The following is a 22,028-nucleotide window of genomic DNA, read 5'->3' as shown; positions in this document are numbered from 1 at the left end:
GAAGCTGTAAAATTTTTTTTTTTTTCGTCAAATCCTATCTTTCTTTTTCTCCATATTCCTCAAATACGAAATAATACTCCGTTAATTTTTTACAACACAAATATCCTACCTTTCACTTGGAATGTAAATTAATTTTCGGGGATGGGAAAATGCAGCTGGCGAGTTATTGAAGGCGTTTATACTCGAGCATTGTTATTCGAGCGTGCAGCCGATTGTTTTCGCCGGGTATAATGCCTATTTTGTGAGGACATATAATCACTTTTCGCTCGCGCACATCCATCTATTCGTCTACACCCGAATGAAGTATTGTTTTGGAATGAGACGCACGCTTTGATTGTTGTCGCGTGAAATACCAGTTCGAGTCTTTTAAATTGTACAGCGCGTACGCGAACAGATTGACCTGTAAACAGAAAGAACAGCAATCGTGATTTGCCAATTGATATCTATTCGAGGCAATCGAAATCGAGGGTAGGGTAATCAAGTTACATTCGATTCTCGAAATCCCAATGCGAGAGCGCGTCCATATTCCCTTTTACAAGGAATTCCACTCCTATGCGCTCAGGCAGATGGCGGCTTTGCCTCGGTCACATGCGAAGCTCGAGCTCGAGAGGATCCTTTAGCTTGAAAGCGTTTAGTAAGGCAAATCGCGAGGCATCCTGCACTCGAATCCATTTGCTGTGTTTGTCCTATGCTCTGTCGAAGCTTCAACTCAGAATTTCGAGCTTGTATGTTCTGCTATATACTGACGATTGACTCCAATTGGATGTCAAGGCCTACCTCTGTGAATTTAAATTTTCATGTTGATTTCGACGAGAGACCTTGAGATTTACATCTACTGGGTGCACTAGACGCATCCTGTTAAACGTACTTTACTACGACTCGTATGGGCTTATAATGAACTCGTGTACATCAAACGTTTGCAGACTCTCGAAGAAAGAAACTCTTATGATAAAAGAAAATAAGCAGCTTGCCCACTATTTTCAGACGAATACAAGTCGAATGATAAAGAAACCAATATCCGTCAGGGATCCAAAGCATTCCCATTTACTATTCATTTTCAGATCTTATTATATCTTGTAAATCCGACAATCTGAACATATAGGCCTTTGATGTCAATAATTTTTTAATATTGCTGATAAAAAAATATGTTCTCTCCTTCCTTCACGCAAGAGACTGAACTGGAAAGGTGTGTGCGAGAGCTGCAAATGACTACATACGTATGCAGCAATACAAATGGACTTAATGGAAAGGGTAAACTTTTTTCCGGTTTTATGCACCATAACTTTGTATTCACTGTAATCCGTGTTTATAGAGCCTTTTGTGTGTATATTGCCGTGTAATATTTTTTTTAAGCATTACATGCTACTAAAGAATTTAATCAAATTTTAATCGCTCCCCCGGCGGCGATAAGGTTTATTGGGTCGTTACGATATTTGTACATTTAAATATTTTGCCAGTAAGAGCCAAAATTTTAAGTACCCCCGTTATGCGTCAATTGTAAATAACCTGATAACCCAATTTCAAAAAACATTCGGTCAGTGTTTAACAATTTATCGCGAGCTGAAGAGAAATAAAAAGAAATCAAGAAGATTTGCGAGGACCATTGGTACTGTAGAATTCAAGGAAAAAAGAAAAACAATTTGCTCAATGATAATACCTCGTGCCCTCGACGAATATCAGCAGGAGTGCATCCAAGTAAAAGTCCCCTCGAGACAAGAAAGACAAAGAAGCAAAGGAAGAAGAAGGAACTCAATTCCGACGGCGAAGAGCAGCAATTAATTTAAAAAGCTATAACGAAATAATCTTAAAGAAAGCAGCAACAAAAGAAGGGAGGGAGAGAAAAGCGATTCAGCAAGCAGTCGGCAATTGGAATTAACTGCCATTGCTACACGTGTCTCGTCGATATTTTACGGATCTTTCCAATTGCTCTTTCTATATCTGAATAGAGACTTGCCAGCAAGGTCGAGATCGATTCTCTTTTCCTGTCTTTAAGCGCCCACAAGAGAGACTTTTGCTACTGCTGCTACGACTATGTTGAAGGACTTGGAGGCTTTGTGATTGTGTATCTATAAAAGCATCTTGTTTTTTTTTATATCTGTAGAAGCGTTTTGTCAAATGATGTCTATATTTATTGAAAAGTGTCATCACCGGCGTAACAATAACTCAATAAAATCAAACTATGATTGAGGGGAATCGAATGATTAGCTTTGTACAAATTCAAATAATATATGGCAATCCGAGTCTAATCCATCGCGTCAAAATATCAAAGCAAGATCTGCAGCTAATAAAATTTGGAGCTCAATTTGACTCTGTATTTACAACACTGTAGACAGAACTACTTAAGTAAATACTAGCGGACTTGGGCCAACTAAACTATGGCTTCTCTGTTGACTAATAGACTAGTTTCTTTATTACCCAAAGTGATGAAGCTTCGACCGAAAATTGTGCACAGAATGGCAAGTTATACCAGTCGTAAGTGATATTATACACTTTGTGCAAGCGTACGTGCAGCGTTTATATTAATGGACTGTAGAAAGAGGCCCCGAGTGCAATTATTCTGTATCGGAAATTCTCATTGTTGCGCTCAACGTTTGGCTGGATTATCCGGTCGTAATCTCTTTGAATATAATTGCAGACAGAGGGAGAGAAAGACGATCTGCATCCTATTTCGCTTGAATAGCCTTGTTCATTTACGTTACTTGTATCGTCTAATTAAACAAACGTCGATCGCATGCCTGTTATATTTTCCCGAGGACGTGTGCTGCTGATAATGTCCAATGCTTAATGAAATTAATTATTATTTTCGTTCTGATTGATGACCGAACCAACCAGTGGCTCAACGATCTCTCGATATTTTTTATTTATCAAGATTTTATGGAAGATTCAACCCTGTTCACTCTCGGAAATGGTATATTTACACTCCGCGTGCGAATATTTACACCATCCGTGTATCTCAAATCTATCATACTACAAGTCTTCTTGGATTCAGAATCAGATACAAGTAATATTTTTATTTTCAAATGAAAAACTACTCAACAGTATGTTTCGTCAAAAGTATTCTCCCAAAATGTTGAATCCCAGCTAAATTCAGATTCATAGCCTTGAAATCTTGATCCCAAAGCATAACCGTTCGCAAATTGTCCTCACGCGATCTGGAATTTCAATCCTTCTTCCCGCGAAAAAAAAAACGACCTCAACATTAAGATAACACAACTACGACAGCATTTGTCTCTTGTAAAAAGGGAGCAAAGATCCGATAAAAAAGGTCAATCCTAAAAGTTTTTTCCCAATTTAGATGTTATCGGCAGGTACATTCGAAATGAAGCAATTAAGTCCCTGATAAAGTCGAAGAAGCTTTGGATTATTTTAACGTTTTGCCACGAACTGCCCACGTGCAATCAAATATTGACGTTGCTTTTAACGATACTCCAACGGGCTATTTTTAAGCTTTCGAGAAAACTGATGGAATATACTCGGTTGCATATATATTATACGGATATTACATTATCATTTATGAGTATATCAGAGTGTGATTCAATCCGACAGACAGAAGCTAGAAAAGTGATAAATGAACGATTTTTGTTTAATATTTTTTCTATCGAGCCGTCTTAACGATTAGAATATCAAGTTGAAAAATATCCACTTCATAGGTTTCGAATAAAGTGGAGCAACACTAAATGAATGAACCAATCGCCAGTAAAAAAGAAAAAAGAATAAGCATAGTTCTTCCCACGTAACTGTTGGATTTTTATTTTGCAAGTTTGCAATGAACCACAGTCCAACATCTATGTCGTCAATCTTACTTTGCTGAAAAGGATGAAGAAATTTCATCCTTTCCGCAATAAATGCTATAACATTTTTCAGCAGCGGCTATTGTTTTGCATTTTATATATCACGCGCGCGGACCTTGAGAAGGAAAATTCCACGAGCGTATTGGATTCCAGCGCGAGTTGACTTCTCGTCGAAGAATATTATTTTACCTTTATTGCTCGAGCTGCTGCTACGTTGGCGTACGTGATGAAAATGCCGAATCGTCATCGCGACACGCCTACAGAGCTTTTCACGAGTTACTGTTGTGCTGCTACTGCCTTTGAAAAATTGAACTTTACGAGCTTTAGTCACATACTTTCTTTCGAGTACTTCTTTTCCAGCTTCTTCTTTTTGAACAACGTGAGACTGTACTCGCGTGGGTGGTGAAGTAATCGATAAAAACAATAATATCGAGTGAGTAAGCGAATTTCCAAACGACTATTTTTAGCCGACCCATGGAGGGGTCCCTCTTCGCTTGTCAGAAATATGCTTTCATTGTCGCGGTTTTTGCAAATCGAGTCGATTTATTATTACTCATTGGCACGCACGTCTGCCTATAATTGAGTCAATTATCGCACGCTCCAATCATAATTCTAAACACATGCGAAATCGTATACAGATGGCAAATGAATTAGCAAACTATTCCGTTTAATGTATTGCTTACACAAATAAACGTGAAATGGCATAATTATGGTCATTATCCCACGAGATAGCAAAAGAAAACGACAGATAATCAAATAACATATTTTTCCGGTTTTCCGTAGCTATGCGCATCAATTTATCACCGTCAGCCCCGCTATCTTTCGTCGCTAGGAGACTCTATTCAGCGATCCAGTGGAGAGGTTTGGAACTCTCTATGATTCAAGAACACACTTTTCAAATGGAAATCCATATCCAGGTATAAGAGGAAAATGTGGAATTTAGGATTGCGCGTTGGATGTGTGTGGGAGAATTACTACACTGGAAATTATGACGCTTTATTGAGATTCCGCAATGCCTCTGGTATTTCGGGATAATTCTGATATTGAACGTCCCTGCGCTCTGAATGTCAATGATATTTGTAAGTATAGCCATTTATAGATGAAATATGATTTTTTTGTGATATCTGTTGAATATTTTTCTCGTTATATATAAAGATTGAAACGCTCAATGTTTTATTAAAAAATTTTCAATAACTTTTGAAAATAAGACGAAAAAACCACAATCGTTGTTTTATATAACTCTCGATTAAATTCAAACTTTAGAACGATTATCGATAAATTTTCAGATAATTTTTCGAACTTATTAAATTGCGTTAAGTTTTGCACAATTTAGAAATTTTTTGGTCTGAAAGAAAATTATATACTCTTCAACAGTCATCATTCTTCCATTCTATAATAATAATTTTATTGATTTATTGAAATAATCTACTAACTGACTCGAATGGATTAAAGTTTAATCAATAAAACTGATGTATTGTCTAGACGCGTCTCGAGACAATAAACTTTTTCTCATTTATACAGTTTACGATCACATGGGAAGATTAAAATCGTAATGATTTCCAAATAATTTTAATTTTCAGAGTTTTGGTCGTTAATAAATGTTCGAGAAACTTGTAAATAACTTCCGAAATTCAAGTTATTCGATAACAGAGTTTCGATTGTTTGCCATGTATTTTTATCAAACTCACCTGTACATTAAGTTAAATTACAATGAAATCTAGTAAAAGCCGTCATAAAAATATTTATGCGACTTTTAAGCGAGTGACTTTTTACATTGTTATGAAACCGGATCGTTTTGGGTTACAAAAATATTCAACTATAATAACTATTTCGAGAGTGTTGGCAAAAATAAACAAAATACTTACTGTTACTGCCAGATGTCATGAAACCCGAGCCAACCTGCCAGATCTTATTGAAGGTCCCACTGCTGTCGTCCGGAGCGGTGGAACCCGCTTCCGGCTGTGTGCTGACCATCTGTTATAAAAAAATTCGATTATCTATCAGTCTGATTTATTAATATATGCATTAATTAATATCTTCATTCGTTTTCCCACTAAATGAGAAAATGTAAGTGGTTTTATATTGATGTTTTCACTTTTTTAAATTTTCAATCGAAAAATTTATCATCAAATGAATTGAATTTGTGAATAAAAAGGAAAATTTAAAATGATGCAATTTTTAAAAGAATGCCGTCTTATTTTTTGTGCTCGAAGCATGCTAAATTCGAATGAAATTCGAAATTACGAGTACAAAATTTATTTTGATAGCTTCAAATTCAATGGAAGAAAACGCCGTTACACAATATTGAATCGATCGTCTCCAACATTTGGAAAAAATTCAATAACCCATCAAATTCATCAATCACTTCTCTTTTTTACTCAATATATATATGCTCGTTTCACAACCGTCAAAGCAAAAGGACTTGTAGAGGTTTTTGTATCGGGTAGATCTACTGTCACACCCAAAAGAGCTCTCAACTTGATGAAGCGTGTTTTTTTTTTACTCCAAAAGAGTTTGAAAAATTACAGCTGAGTGAGATAAACAATTTTCTCGTCCAAAATAGCTCCAAGGATGCTCTTAGAGACGTTGAATCTTTGATTAGATCCTCTCCGGGTTGCATCTACTGATCTGATGAGTAGTCCCGGTACACGTTGTGTCAGACGCGAGCTTGTGAATGCACGGATGCGGATTGAGTGGATTTTCATGAACCAGTTAGATTTCACTTTTAAGAAGAACATTCAAAAGAATGACACTAATGAATTGATACTTGTAAAGAAAACTCGTTGATAAATCATGAAGTTAATGTACTCGAAAAAAGAGGCATCTACAACAAATCGTCAAGCAAGTCGCTGACCACGGCCAAGCGAAACACTCTCCACAGAAATTCCAAATAAATCAACGATGGAGGTGAAAGGGTATAGAGGGAGAATAACTGGATCATCGAGCAAAGAATGTTGGAGGGGAGAGAGAGGTCAAGCGGATTTCTCGAACGAACGCGTAGCCCAATTAAGCGGAGGCCACTCGATGGCTACTGATATCCACTTGGAACGCCAGCGTGCAAAATTTCCTCTAGTTGAATTTATGCTCCTGTAAGATTTCATGTACGCTATTAAATATAGGATTTTCCCACCTAGTTGAACATACAAAATTCCATCGCGTACGAAAAATAGAGAACACGTCGATGCATTTCTTATGCATAAGAGATAGAGAGAAAAAAAGTTTATCCCGAGTAGTGTATGTATAAGCTCGACAAAAAAGGTGAAGTAATCTCGAACGACGACGACTTTTCGCAAAGCGCTCATTCATAAAAGTCCCCCCCCCCCTCTCTCTCTTTCTATCTATCCGTCTATCTACCCACGCGTGTATGTATATCGCACGCATATCATGAATGCCAAATATTCTCTGTCTGAAAAAAAAGACTTGGTGTGCCGAGCGTGTTTATTATTTTGCCTCTCTCCCATGCGATAGGGTAGAAGATGAATCGCTCGTAAAACCGATTTTCGCTCGCGAAAGAGGGATTATTTTCCCCAGCGAATTTTTTTCCTTCCATTTTCTCCTTTTTTTTTGTTTCAGCGGAGAGAAGCAGAATGCGTGTTGGTTGTTTGTCAACTACGTAATTTCCGCGAGCACTTTGAAAGAATTAATCAGTTAAGCAACCTCATTAGTAAAGCATTCCGGTACATGTACTTTCGAAAATTCTGTGCCTTTGCAAAAGCAAACATTCGCAAAACGAAGCTTGTCAAAATGAATTAGCCCCTGGAGAAACTGAAAAAATATCCTATAGGGGAGAAGTAGGCTATTAAACAAACTGTGAGTGAAGCCTTGATTATTATACAGCGAATTCCAACGTGACAGTAGGAGCAGCAACGGCAGAGAGGTGAAATTTCACGCGCACCCGCACTAATCGTGTTTATTCGTCGTCGCGCGCACGGCGTCGCCCTTCGCACACGGTATATAACATAATCTAGTTTTCCCCGAAAATTCGCCTGCAGCCAGAGCTGCGGGCGCTCGTGCGAGCGTTTTATTCCGAGATTATGTAACCGCTATAGCTACTGACAGAGCATTTTTCTAAGTACTCTAGTGCTGAGTAATAACTTGCCCAGACTTCAGTGCATTTTGTAGCAATGACAAAACCGTGAAAAGAATGATCGATTGTGAGCTTCTTTTTCTTTATTTTTGCTTTTTTCTTATTTGATGGATGGATTGAGTGATCAGGGTCGTGAAGATAAGGTTATCAACAAAATAACTATTGCCTTATTGCAGTATCTTAGTAATCTCTGTGGGCAATAAATTTATTTGATGCGATAATGGAATAGACGAATAAAATAAAATGTCTTAATAAATTTATAAAAGAACATTTAAATTGTCATAAAATATTGCTCATAATTCACGAGAAACTTCTTTTATAAAATTCCACGAAAAGAAAAAATCGATTCTACATATATATTTCAGATAATGTTATAATTCAAATGAGTGGAAAATAGTATAGGAAACGAATAGAACTATATATAATAAACGAATTGGCAGGTATAACCAAGCAGAACATAAAGATCTCCGTAAATTCAATAAACCACGAGGAATGTGTTTATAGAGACGATATTCAGCTTTATCTCGTCGGAGAAAACGGCACGAGAGGTAAGGGAAAGTTTCTCGAGAGCGAAATCCAGGTCACACACGTGGTGTGGTGTCGGCAACTGTCTCCGCGCGCGAGAACTTGCGACGTGTACAAACGCTTCATAGCCGCGAAAAAATTGTGCTTTGACGCTGACTTCTTTTTTTTTTGCGAGCCGTCTCTACAGAAAATTTTTACTCGAAATTCATCGTATAGCTAAATTAATATTTTTTTTCACCATTTTTATATTGACGAGCTGTCACGTCCCGAGATAGTTATAAAAAAATTAACGTCAAAATTTTCCTGATGCTCGCACTTCGAAAAGGAATAAGAGAGGGGTAAGTTATTTATCCATGAAAAATGAATGACTGTTTTAAAGAAAATTATTTTTATTTTTTTTTTCATCCTGTTTTTACGCTCGACGGTAAAAAATATTCTTAAATTTACTACACCCTTAATAAAATTTTCTCAAGTTATGACATTTTTTACTACATATACTTTCTTAACCAGGAAACGTAATTGAAACAGTAATTATAAGTGGATTTCAGCAGTAAAAACTTCATAATTCCACAAAGAAGAAAATTTACGAAAGTTGCAGTTCGCAACGAAGAGGACTAAATTAAACGCGAGTAAAAACTAGTTCAGGCGAAAATGCACAAGCAACGGTGTGTATTAGAAGTATCGCACCGAGTGCTAGCCTCTTTGCCATCGATCTAAAAAGAATGACATGTGCACGTGGCTAGTTGGGACAGAGTCAGTCGTTCGATCTGTACGTATGAAGCTTTGTGTGGGCGCAGAGAAATAGAACTCACGCCCTTGCCCCTCCATCCGTCAATAAAAATCGCACACGAGACAGAAGAGAAAGTTGTAACGAAACGATCGAATAGCTCTAAATCTTCAGCCGTATCGCTTTGGAGATAGTCAAATAATTCTCTTTAGAGAATTTGGCGTTTCGTACGCAGGAGAAAATTGGGTGCTTATTTTCCCAAGGAATATCATATAGCGAATCGGATGCGCGCAGACTGCTTTTATTCGAGAACCAGAAGTAAAGCCATGACTTCATCCAGCGAATTTCATTCGTTTTCTTATTTTATAAATGCACTACAAACTTGCTTGGCGCACCACGGACTTGTCCTGAACATGAATCGACTTTAGCACTCGCGAGACGAAGTGCCGGCATGAATCTGGCTCTCGTGACAAATGCATGACAAAACGTCGGTGAAACTTATCATCGGATAGGTTTTTTTTGGCTGACCACCGAGAGCAGTGAAACACATATATATCTTAAATTGATTAAATGTTATTTGCGCAGATATGCAACGAGTGGAAATATAGTATACAGCTGCTGAGAGAGGAGACGGCAGAGAAATGAATATTTCTGGAGGCGGAATTATGACACGAACGTAAAATGAACATGAGGCTAAATGAATTGACATATATCTGTTACGACCCCAATCATAAATTATGAATATTTTTAACGATTTTTTTCTAGTGTAAATTAATATTTAATTTTTTTTCATACAAAACGAAAAATATTTATATTTCAATTTCTACTTGGTTAGTAAGTACTACAATGTTACAATCGCAGTGTAGGCGTCGCTGTATATATATCGAACGAATGATTTCCGCCCTGACAAACCAACCTACGTCTGAAACCTTCGTAGCAATACCGAGTGTAATATCAATATTCTTTGATCTCGCGAACGCGAACTATAAATAACGGGCGGGCCAACAAAAAAGGTGGAAGTAGAAGGTATCGCCTTTTCAATCTCACTGCAGAAACACACACAGACACACCAGTTCATTCATTCTATCTCTCAGCGACGTGATTCTATTCGCATAAAGCTCAAAGTAGGCGCCTCTCGAGAGTATAAAGAAGCGTACGAAGGTGTGTAGGTCGTTTGGTATAGGTCGGATGCGCTGATTTATGGAAAAGTTGGTGCGCAAAAGGATCAAGGAAATAAACGCGTCGATTTCGTAGCCGCGCCCTCTGCCCACGACAAATACGTTTCCTCGGCGAATTGCCTTTGTGTGCCTGCTTTTTTTTTTAATGCGCGCAGCCCTCCACGAAAAAAAAATGGTTTTTGTTGCTAGATAAATCCCTTTGCCGCGTCGCCAAGTCGTCGTTTTACGAGCAGAGTACTTTCGCACGATCTCTCTTTAGTAAATGCGTTTTTTATTTCGAGCGTCATCCGATGACGTTTCTCGGATTAAAAGCACGACGCCAACGCTGCGGCGCGATGTTGCGTCGAGCGAGAAAAAGAGAAGCCGTAGGAGAATTGCTGTCCTTGTTGCCGAGGGAGAGGAGTAAATAAGGCACGACAATGAAAATAATGCGACAATAGGTTTTAAAGAGAAGGGAAAACGATCCCCAAGGATTTTTCATTCCACCCCTTTATTCTCTTTACTGCGAATGCCAAGGCCGCAAGAATAAGGGAGTGCTTTAATATCCGCAAGTGCAAGCGTTCTGAATTCACTGTTGATTGACACTTTCGTTTCTTAACATTCCCATTTCAAGTGGCCCATTTGAATAATGTTGAAAAACTCGATAATACCGCAATGATTATTATCTGTATTATCTGCGATTCGACTAGGACTTGTGAAAACTTGGCAATTGTTGAAGCTTATAGTTATTTCGTGGTAAACAAATTAAATGAAGAACATAGATATCAATTTGTCACTCGTGTCAAACTTTCTGAATCGCAAAAGACACCGAACTTTATTGCGGATCGATCTTGTTTCGATCATTCGCCTAGTAGTAATGATTGCTCTCTCGTTTCTTTTCCTTATACATATCTGTACGAGTTCTTTGCGTAACAAAAATTATTTCTAAAGTTTTCCGAGATTTATCGTTTTGCTACGCGATATAACTAAGTTTCACAAAAGTTTAATATCGAGCGTATAAAGTAGCAACTTTGAGATGTAAATTAAAACTTCCGAGTCTGATCTTAAACTTGCACCTATGACACGAAGTTTGAAGAAAGTATAGCCTTTTTTTTTGTGCTTGTCAAATTTGAAAAGTGAAATTTCGTTATAACGAGTGTTACTCAAATTAGCTCTTGGCACCGATATTACGTAGCTCAGAGACATGTTGAAGTGACGAGAGATAATCAAAACAAATTGCTGCGTTATACCCACGGGAAAAGTAAAATACCCTGGAAGCTATATAGCATTTTATTAGGTAATTTCGCGCTAGGCGGATACTTATAAATTTTGAAACACCTTGAATGTAGGGGACGCAAACGCTTTATAGTGATTTCTTGAAGTAAAAGCTGCTTTATATTCAAATTACTCTTTCATATTTTACCGAATTACTCTATTAGTAGATCATTACATAAGTTTGTACATTTTTTTACTCTTAACTGTGTCGAAGCAAACAATTTTATATCTCCAAATTCTACTTCTTATCCGATCTTTATGTAAAGCAGTTGAAGCACTTCGTATTCAAATACTATAAATTGAAAATGTTTTTAACTTATTTACACATATTGAAACTATCAGGCTACTTGAACTTTCTCTCTTTTCATTTTATATTTTTTCATAATTTAAAATTTGCTGATTTGTTTATTCCATGAATAAAAGTGTTGAGTAGTTTTACTCAAAAGAAAAAATGTGTCAAGATAAATCACGAAATAAAACTTCTTCTTAAATATAAAATCTCTGGATACCAACTCAAGTACTTGAAAGCTACATCACATTGACGATTGAAAGTGCCAAAACCACAATTTCTTGAAATATAGCTATAAAATCGATCTGACCAGCACCTAATCGGCTTGTAAACAAGTCGATCGGAAGTCCTGCATCGTCTCGTTAGCGTTACTACGAGGTCATCGTCTGGATGCGAAGTCAAGCTTGTTGATTCTACCAAAGAGCTGCATATGCGGGCGATCAGCTAGGAATCAATTGTATACTCAAGCTGTCGCTAAACTGAAGTCTTGGAGCGAAGGACGAATGATATTGACCGTAACGCGATGGCCCACTAACAACGTGTAATTAGATTTGGAATTGTTCAACTGCTCACGATTTATTTGTAGTTGAATGAGATCAGAATACATTTCTATCCCATAATTTATCAATGAGCAAATATATTTTCTGTGTGCAAATGTAAATGCAACAAGGGAAAAAGTCAAGATATATTCATATATGCGAGCCCAATGCAAAATCTAATCTTTTTGCGGAATAAGTGCAGTAAACCAGTGTGAAAAAACTCCGAGGAATGGTGCAAGAATTTTCTCTTTTTCTTACGACATAGATAACATAACAATAAAATTTTACCTCGGTATTTGCACTCACAACCGTTTATACAGTTTTCTTTTGTTGTGTATCTGCACACGCGCGGTACTATTCATTTGCTCCTGCGGCCGTAATGTTTCATGATTTATATCCGACCCTCCCTCCAGTCCGCTCAGTCTGTATTTTTCATGTTCGTTACCGAATTCGCATGCGATTACACTTAAGTGTCTCTTTTCACGCGCGAACTGTACTTTCATTTCGCGTTCTATTCTTATGTTTCAATGAATCACGCGGAGCTCATTTCTTTTGTGACTCTTCTGAAAGAATTGTTCTCCGCGAATAAAAGCTTTTATACGGATATCGTATTTGCGATTCACAGTGTATAGAGTTGTTCTATTGTAGAACGGGAATTCCTAGCACAAAATTAATTGAAAGAAAAATTCGAAATTGCTTTGAACAAGCATACTATTACGGCTGAACGTGATTTCTGATAAACTGAAACTTTTCTTGCCAATCCCACAGTCTCAAGTTGCCCGCTATAAAAGCTAACGTCCTCTTTATTTCACTCTTCTCCAATGAAGCACACGTCATGTCTACTTCATAAAATCCGCGCACCGGTCGCAAACTCCAATATTTTCACGCGATCGCCGCCGAAAAAAAAATGGTATCCTCTGTTGAAAAGCCGGATACGCTGCAACAAAAAACTTTAATACCACCATCAAAACATAGAATGAAGCGGACGTCAGACATCCTCGAGCTCGAGTATCATCGTAAAATAACGAACCACGTAGCTAAAGGCATCCCCGGTAGTTGAACCGCGCTCGCGCGTTCGCTCGTAAAACTGCTTGCGCAAACTTTTCCGCAACAGCGCGCGTACACCGATTATGCACAGAATAGTTGAGACGAAATTTGCAATGCGGCCGAAATTCGCTTGCTGAACGACAACAGCTATGGCGAACATGTTCTCAGAGGATATTGCGTTGTTTACTCGCCACAACGGAGGTGAAAGTTCGAGCTGGGGTGGCGAATCAGTTTTTGCGTGGACCTTATATGATTACGAATGAGCAGTTGAGTTTAATAGTAACAGTTACGTTTTATACGTATACTCTGAGATGTAATAAAAACATACGTCGCACTTCAGTAGCAATAAGGCCTTTGTCTGTTAACCTCGTCGACCTATTACACGCAATGTCATCGCTTATCAAAGTTCAACGGGTTCAGCGACAAGCAAGGAAACAAACCAATACCAAAAAAACATCGAAACATCGTTTGTCGTAGAGTCAATTATCGAAACAAATGTTTTTTTATGCATAAAATCCATGCTGAGACATCTGTCTTCGCGTGGAAACAGACAGAGAATGGAATTTCATTATCGGTTTTATTTGCCTTTCAATTATAAAAGACGTAGAGTGAAACGTGGCAGTTGTTTATCATCGCGGCAGCAATTTAAATGACAAAGAGGGCAAATCAATGGGTTTGCAAATAAACAACCCTTGACTTTGCAAACTATCCTTGACCTAATTTTAATTCCGTGTCATTGGTTGATTGGATGGCAGAAGCGGGATTGATGTTTTTGTAGCAGCGTGTCGCACAAACTTGCATCTAAACGCAAATACATTTGTTGATTACTACTTGTGAATTTCTTTATGACAGGCCACGCGATGTTTATCGAGTACGAAAATGAAACAAGACTTTTCAATTTGAAACGGCATTTCAGTTCGCGCGAAGGGAAGAAAACCTCGTAAAAAAATTCCTATCTCGCTGTGTCGCCAAATATACATGATATCCCTCGGATCAAAACCGCACATCCAACATCCCCGACTACCAGCTCATATATATCCCAAACAAGCCCCATGAACCTATACGTTACGAAGAAAAATCGATCGTAACTCGAGAATTCGCAGATACTTCGATATTAAATACGCGCCGTACAGAATAGATAACAAATAAATAAAAGGCGAGTTGTAATTAAAAATGTCGCGCATAGATTACCAATATATACGAAGGCTCAATGTCAAGTGATATGACGCAACTTTGAAAAAGACGCGATGGCATGCTGTTGGTGAGACACGCGCCAAGGAGTTCTTGGATTCCAATGGAGCATCCGTAGACCCCCGCAAACAGCGCGGTCAGGGTCAAGATGCCCGCAACTGCGGCGACGGCTGCTTGCCTATCTATATCCGACGCGCAATTTCTGTCTCCATTCAATTTGTCACTCCCCCCCTCCCCGCTGCCAGTTTATTAGCGCGTGTACGCGTGTGTACTGCGCATTCTTTTTTCAGTAGTCTTCGAAAAGGTTTGAGTTCTGCGGATTTTTTTACGCACAAAATTTACGTCACGAAGTTGGCAGTTGAATTAAATTTTGTGACAGTTAGCACAGTGTAACGTTGAACGTGGTCGGAAGTTTTGATTGGGTAGATAAACGTAATTAGAAGTCAGTTAACGTAACGAAATGTCAAAATTATTCGCAAGCTGTCATTTTATTTTGGAAAGCATTGTCTGCGCGTAATCCCTTTTACCTCGCGGCATCTCAAAAATAGAAAACACTCGAGCTAGTCAAAGCCAACTGTTGATCGGCCGTGGCGTCGAAATATCGCGATAAGTCAGATGGAGAGAGAAAAAAACCCGAACACTGTACAGTTAATTTCGAAATCGATTCATTCTCGACCAAGTGGAATGCGATGGAATTTCACTCCATATTCCAGACAGTGGAGAGGGAGGAAACCACTGATTTATCGGTTCGTTTAATCAACTGTGAACCTGCTAATGTATCATTATTTCGGCCTCTGGAAAATTATAACGAATTGTTGCATTTATATCTTTGCGCTTATCTTATGATAACCGATGAGTAGAATAACAAGAAAAGCAAATGCCAAGATCTGTCATTTATCTTTTCCAAATAATCCAAAAATCGAATAATATAGTATTATTGATATTTTCTTGGAGATAAAATATGCGTCGGTAGATCAGTAGTTTGGTCAGGCGCATTCGAGTGGGCTTCTGCAAAAGTTTGACTAAGCTCGAAACTATGAGTAGACTCGAGTCCCACGAGCTTTCGAACTATTTCGTGTACTAAGCTCATGAATTTTCAATATTCCGTGTCGTATATGTAAATCTTTCTAACTTTTGTATTTTGTTTTTTTTTTTTTGCAAAAGACATTATGCCCTCGAAACCGTTAATCATGAAAATGAAAAATTTTGTGAAGCAGAAAGCGCATAAAAACGAGAAAACAAACCTGCTTGACCGTCTTGACGACGGACATGATGCCTGTGAGGGAGTTCTTCTGCATGTTGGCGGATTGTCGTTTGGTAGACGAGGGAATAGCTCAACCGAACGAACGATCCGCCAGCTTAGGGCCGACGTAATAGTGGCCCTTGAACGTCGTCGAGCTGCTGCCTTTCCACGCCGCCGACATAGTTTCTTTCTCGTTTCGTTGGAGAAGGGGGCCGTCGACCTTCAATTCTCCCACCAACCTCCAGGCAGAGAAGAAAGGAGACGGAGAGCTGCAAGATAAGTATACAAGAAGTCAATTGTCAATTGTGCTTATTGCAGAGTTATATGTGGTAAGGAAGACAACTTGTTTATTTATGACATTTTAGTTGGGAGAAAGGAATACAGCTACCATTGGTTTCGTTACCAGACAGGATGTAAAGTAAATAATTGTTTTGTTTCTGTAATAATATTTCCAAAAGACTCATTGTTTATTATGTGTTTTCAAGCAATCTGTACGAAAACATTTTCGGTAAAATAACGCCATGCTGTTTCTAGTAAAAGATAATTGATGTCAAATTCAATTTTGTATAACTACATCGTAACAAATTTAAACAGTACAGCGCTGGCAAAACGTTAAAAATAAGTTTTTATTATCTGCTCAGGCAGTGTTTGATCTACTCGTTAACAGGTCTCAGAAAAACAGATTTTCACTTTCTTTCGCCGTTTCGACACGAAAATCACAAACAAGCACGCAAAAAAGAAGGCATACGTGAGCAGGGTTCGTTGTCCCAAAATTAGAAGTTTGACTGTTAGATAAAGGTACCTTTCGTTTGTTTATAATTTGGCCGCGTAAATTATAAAATTTGAATTCGTGTACAAGCAAAAAGCTTTCTCTTATTTTCTTAATTGGATGAAGAGTTAACGCAATAAATTGAAATTGCACACATTCCCGGAAAATCTTAATAAGGCACGAATTATTCCAATTATTACTTTGAACCGTCGGACAGCCGTTGGACAAACATAACGAAGCAGCGCATCCTCCCAATAACTTGTGTTCACCTAACAAGACAGAAAGAGAGAAAATGACAGAGTAAAACCAGGTCAATGCTCATCGTCGAGCGCTGCTGCCAGCAATTACACTCAAACTGCGTGTGTAAGTCAGAAAAGAGCTCCATCGTGCAATTGAGAATTTTCGAGGGGAGGAGAAAAGGTTAAAATTGAAGGTGGCGAACGAGCGAGCGAGAGTTTGTCGGAATTACAGCTCTTGGCGGAAAATGAATAGTAAAGTTTTGCGCCATGGTTCCGTCTCATAAAGTTAGCTTCGGCTAATTCAATTCCAGCAATCCGGACTGTTTTCCCGCGAGAGTCGACAATTAAATAAGCGAAAAATAAAAATTAGCGATCGAAGAGGTTGAGGCGAGGAGCAAATTGGCAGAAGCACTCGGGCAAGAAAGGGGACGAAAATTACGGCACGTTCGCGTAGCAGCAGCAGCAGCAGGTGGTACACATGGTACAGGCGACACAGCGGTTGCCACGGCATCACGTTTCAAATTAGCCGCTATTTTCGTGACCACACGGACCACCATCGATCCACCTTTATTCGCCTCTTTTCCTTTTTGTAGTTACACACAGCGTGTCCGAGATTTCTATCTCCGAGGTTGTGTCGTATAGCGGGGATTTGAAAAGTGAAGCACGGAAACACGATTGTCGAGTGATTGTCGATTTCTGTCCTCGTTCTTACCGTTGACTTGCTTGTATTGTCGTGCAGGACTTTCAGCGTCAAGCAGAGCTTTTTTTATATAACTGTCTTTGCATTTGTGTCTCACACTCTAAACATGTCGATAAATGTCAAAATTCCACCCTCGTCATCCTCATTAACAAGCCAAAGAACTTTCGTCAAAGTGGCGCGTCATCAAGGAAGTCGTAATGACCTGGCGGCCAACTTTCGTCGCTCGCACAGCAGCCAGCTGTAGCGCTCATGTTTAATAAGCTTTCTTCACGTGCGCGTGTATATAGCTATTGTATTACACAGCTCCTGGGAAAATTACATGACGCACGCCAACATCACTCCGCAGATTATCTTCTCGTGGAAATCCGATAATTAATAAACCTGTTCGAGAGCGCGGCCAACAACTTTTCGATCCAATTTAGCCGGCTCGAAAATTTATTTTTGCAATTCTCGCTCCATCTACTGGCTACTTAATTATCGGAAATCGAACATTTCGTTGAACATCGCTCAAATTTTAATGATCCGATGAGACATTATTCGTCAAGTATATATTCAATTACATACATGGCAGTGGCATCGCCCGTGGTTGCCGTTTAAACTTGGTTGATTGAAACCTAAGAAGTCTGAGTTATTCGGTATTGCCTCAAATTTCATTTCACGATAAGCTGTAAACACAATATTAGTACAGGCAACAAGTAGAGTGCACAGTTGGACGGTTGCCAAAGGAAGGCAAAAAACGAAGAAGGCTCTCTCGAGCTTATTGCCGAGAATAAAGAAGCTCAATTTCACGCGAGCAGACTTTTTCCTCTGGACGCCCAACGCCGTCCATTAGTTTTTGTCACATGACAATGTATAGATCCCAGTGCTTCAGATTTGATTTTACGTCGAAAGATTGCATTAACAATGTTAACGATGTTCGATTTCAACGAAAATTTGTCTGGAAAGAAGTCAATGTAGAACAAAGAAGGACCCGTGTAAGAATTGCCATGACTGCAAAAACGGCCCAATACTGTTGGAGCACTGGCAACCGAACCTAGTTTTGTCAAGCACTGGACCGGCTTCGAGCCAACATAGAAATGATAAGAATGGTCCGAGCACCGGCAGCCAATACTGTACCAATAATCTATTTTTGAACGATTTTAATATTTTTTGTTTTCCGGCGCTGGCCCAATACTAATCGTTAATCATGATGCGCATGTTTATAAAGAATATTAATAATAACCTTTTAACCTAAAATATATGATAAGTATCGTGTTTTCCGAGTAGTTTTCATTATACCACGCAATGCTGAACAGTTATTCATATCTCAAAAAATCAAGATCCTTGAAAAGGAAAATTCTCTGTTCATCGTCGAGCACCAGCTGTAGCGACAATGGCAATATTTTTATAAAAAAACTTGATGCGCTTGACTTATCCCGTAGTACTACTTATCGTAGTATGTAAAATAATTCAATAATAAATAAAGAAAACGTTGACGCTAAAAAATGCGTTCTTATTTATTAGCTTAATAGTGTGGTTGTCCGACAAGACAAATATTGCGTTACCAGTACTGAGCCATGGTCAATGCGTCGGCAATGGCTCACTACTGAAAATATAACCTTGGCCCATTCTTATCATTTCGTTACCCGGATGACGTTGGACCAGCACTGGCGGCCTGTACTGGCAGTCTTGGTTAACGTTGCTGTGCCAATGTTGGGCCGTTTTGACTTTCTTACACGGGGAGAAGCCTGTCTACTCATCTGAAAATCCCGCCAGCTCGTAAAATCGCGAGCCAACGGCTAAGAGCTTTGCCGCGTTGTGAGCTGATTAATGAGCAAAAAAGAGAGAAAAAAATATACGGCCCGTATGGGACTCGTTTGCGCGTGTCCTCCACTCCTGCTCCTTCTTACCTCACCTTTTTCCCTCTCGCCCGAAAATCCAAACGTCCCATTTAATCTCCCACAATGTTTTATTTATCGACAATCGCGCGAGCGTGCTGCTGGAAATTTACGCTCGGCGCTGATTAATTGGCCTCGCGTGTAAATCGCACTGATTCTTTTTTCGTGGAAAAATACCGGGACAAGTATAGGCGCCGTTAAAAATCACCGACGAAAATTCATCGGCCAGGAAATAAAATCTCGCGCTTATAGGCTAGCAAATCCAAGCCGACGAGCGGCTTTGGTAACCACGCACCTGGTGGTGTATAACGGAACCGAGTTCATGGGAGAGAAAGAGAGAGAGAGAGAGAAGCGAAACGAGCGAAATAATTAAGGGCAGCTGATAGAGGAGGAGAAGGAGGAGGAGGGTGTGGTCGCGAGGCGAAATTGAATTAACCGGAGGCAGATATACACACCAGCGGCTCACCACATACCTCCTTCGACTACAGCTTACTCCTACGTGGCTATCCCATCTGCCTTTATACGATATTATTCTCTCGATTAACCCTTTTTCTTTCTTCTTAATTTCCAAATGATTATTTAGTGCGAAACTCAATAATACCCTCGTTTTACAAGGAACTGCAGGCTCAGCCAAGAATCCAATCGTACTTTAGTATTATAAGTAGAACAAACTACGCGTGGTCAGACGTGCGCGACCAAAAGAGAACTTTAACAATTCCAAAACTAGCGTATGTGTATCCATTCACTCGCGTGCAAGCAAATGAAGCGGCTAACGTTTTACATACAAACTACCACGATCTGCAAACGCAACATAAAATGCGTCATTTCTCTGTTTCTCGATCTCTCAGTCGGGAACGAGGAAGAGCCGCACACACCGTTCCCGAGCAGTAAAACCTCGCCGTCGCTCTCGCACAGCCGCGTGTAATTATTCGGAGAGTCAGAGCCCACCGAAAGTTCCGACAGCAACGCTCATAAAACGTCTAATCCCGCAGCTCACTGCACTCTGTTCGCGAATCGCGCGATAAGTCAAGCTCCTGCGAACGCAAGAGCGAGCGACAAGGCATTCCGTAAAAAACGACCACCTCTTAGTTAATGAGCTGCAGCAAATGATCGCGCGGTACGCATTCGATAAGCAGCGGCCGAGCACGCGGTGCAGCCTCGAATTTTCATTTAATTATGCAGCGGACGCACAATGGCGCTCGACGTGCAATTCCTTCCAGGACGTCCTATAAAGCTCGACGCTGCTGCTAACGTTAAAAGCGCGAGCGTAACTTGTGGTTTCTTCTTTGCTTTGCATAATCTCACGTTCCTAGTTCTCGCAGTCCGCGCTTCTCCTGCTCATCTTTCGTTTTAAAAATCCTGCCTTTTTTCGCCGCTCTCATCGTAAAGTATGCCTTTGAAAGTTGAGTGCACTGTGGTAGAGTGTGAAAATTATTTTTCGCCAAAGTTCGTTATCGAAGTAGAATCTATTCGTAATTTACTGTAGAGTACATTTTGCTACAGTTAAGGCATTGTCTGAAGCTTTATCATTTCCAAGTGTTGCTATTTGAATGAAAAACTTCATTTTGTTTGATTGTAATGTATTGACACGCAAATCTTATTCTCTTTCTTGAAAAACTGTTCAATAGACAATTTCAGCTCGTAATAATATTTCATTGTATAATTACGTGTCCTAATTGGATATAGTTGCTGCTTACAGTTCAAATGAACTGATAAAATTACATCAGCATCGGATAACTACCATAGAATTAGAAATGCATTTTGAAAATTACCGGTGAAAATCATATTTCTAAATTTCTATACCTGTAAATTGAATCGTCATAAAAAAATACTTATCAATACTTCACTTTCTTTCAGCGTGATTCATATCAAACAAAAAATCAAACCTCGTCGACAGCAGAGACCTGTAAAGTAATGGAAACAGAAATCTACGGAGAGTTGAAAACTAGAAAAACATGCAATTCCAATGAAAGTCACGTTAAGAACACTCACACGGGCGTATGAGCATTCAAACTTTTTTCTCAACAGCGAATCAAACAGTAAATATATATATATATATATGAATTTTTTTCGACTTTTGCTACTGCGGCAGTCTGAGAGCTCAAGGAGATTCGTGTGCGAACCCGGAGAGAAAGTTCGCACGTGCCCTTGTTCTCGAGACGATGTCAAATTGTTGCTAGCTTGTTTGACTTCATTCCTTATGCATGAAAATTCTAATTTTCTGCTGGAGAGAACCTTCTTCTCGTCGCGTCGAATGGATCTTCACGACCAATAATTGTACGCATAAAAATTATTGGTATTCCCTCGATTGCGCGAAATGTGAAATTTTTTTAACCAAAATTATAAATGGGAGATGAACGAATTGTCAGATTTTCAAATAACAAACACTTCTATAAATAATCGATAAAAATGTTAGGAACTTTACAACGACAGTTGTAAATAAAAAATTTTACAAGCGACAAAGATAAATATGAATCATCTATAGTTTACAGCTGTGTTATCGAAGATGACCTAATAAAAAGAGACGTATCCCTTATATTTATCCTCGCGTACATAAAACAAAATATGACCT

The 22,028-nt window shown here is 39.0% G+C and overlaps 1 protein-coding gene across 6 annotated transcripts in view; it reads right to left on the bottom strand.

Moving 5' to 3' along the window:
• The window catches only part of LOC131665717 (regulating synaptic membrane exocytosis protein 1), a 100,820-nt gene that overhangs the window by 61,751 nt on the left and 17,041 nt on the right, over positions 1 to 22,028 (bottom strand). For all 6 annotated transcript variants that reach the window (XR_009302043.1, XR_009302045.1, XR_009302044.1 and 3 more), the window contains exons 2-3: positions 15,873 to 16,140; positions 5,657 to 5,765 (exon numbers count right to left, since the gene is read on the bottom strand). Coding sequence is in view for 3 of the 6 variants with exons in the window: in XM_058937774.1 (XP_058793757.1) it covers positions 5,657 to 5,765; positions 15,873 to 15,926 (163 nt within the window). In the remaining 3 variants the exon portion in view is untranslated. The remainder of the gene's footprint in view (positions 1 to 5,656; positions 5,766 to 15,872; positions 16,141 to 22,028) is intronic.

Source organism: Phymastichus coffea, unplaced genomic scaffold (genome assembly GCF_024137745.1).
Source record: "Phymastichus coffea isolate CEN01 unplaced genomic scaffold, Cenicafe_Pcof_1.1 PCOF00053, whole genome shotgun sequence".
Lineage (NCBI taxonomy): Eukaryota > Metazoa > Arthropoda > Insecta > Hymenoptera > Eulophidae > Phymastichus > Phymastichus coffea.
This window is presented reverse-complemented; position numbering and strand designations above follow the sequence as displayed.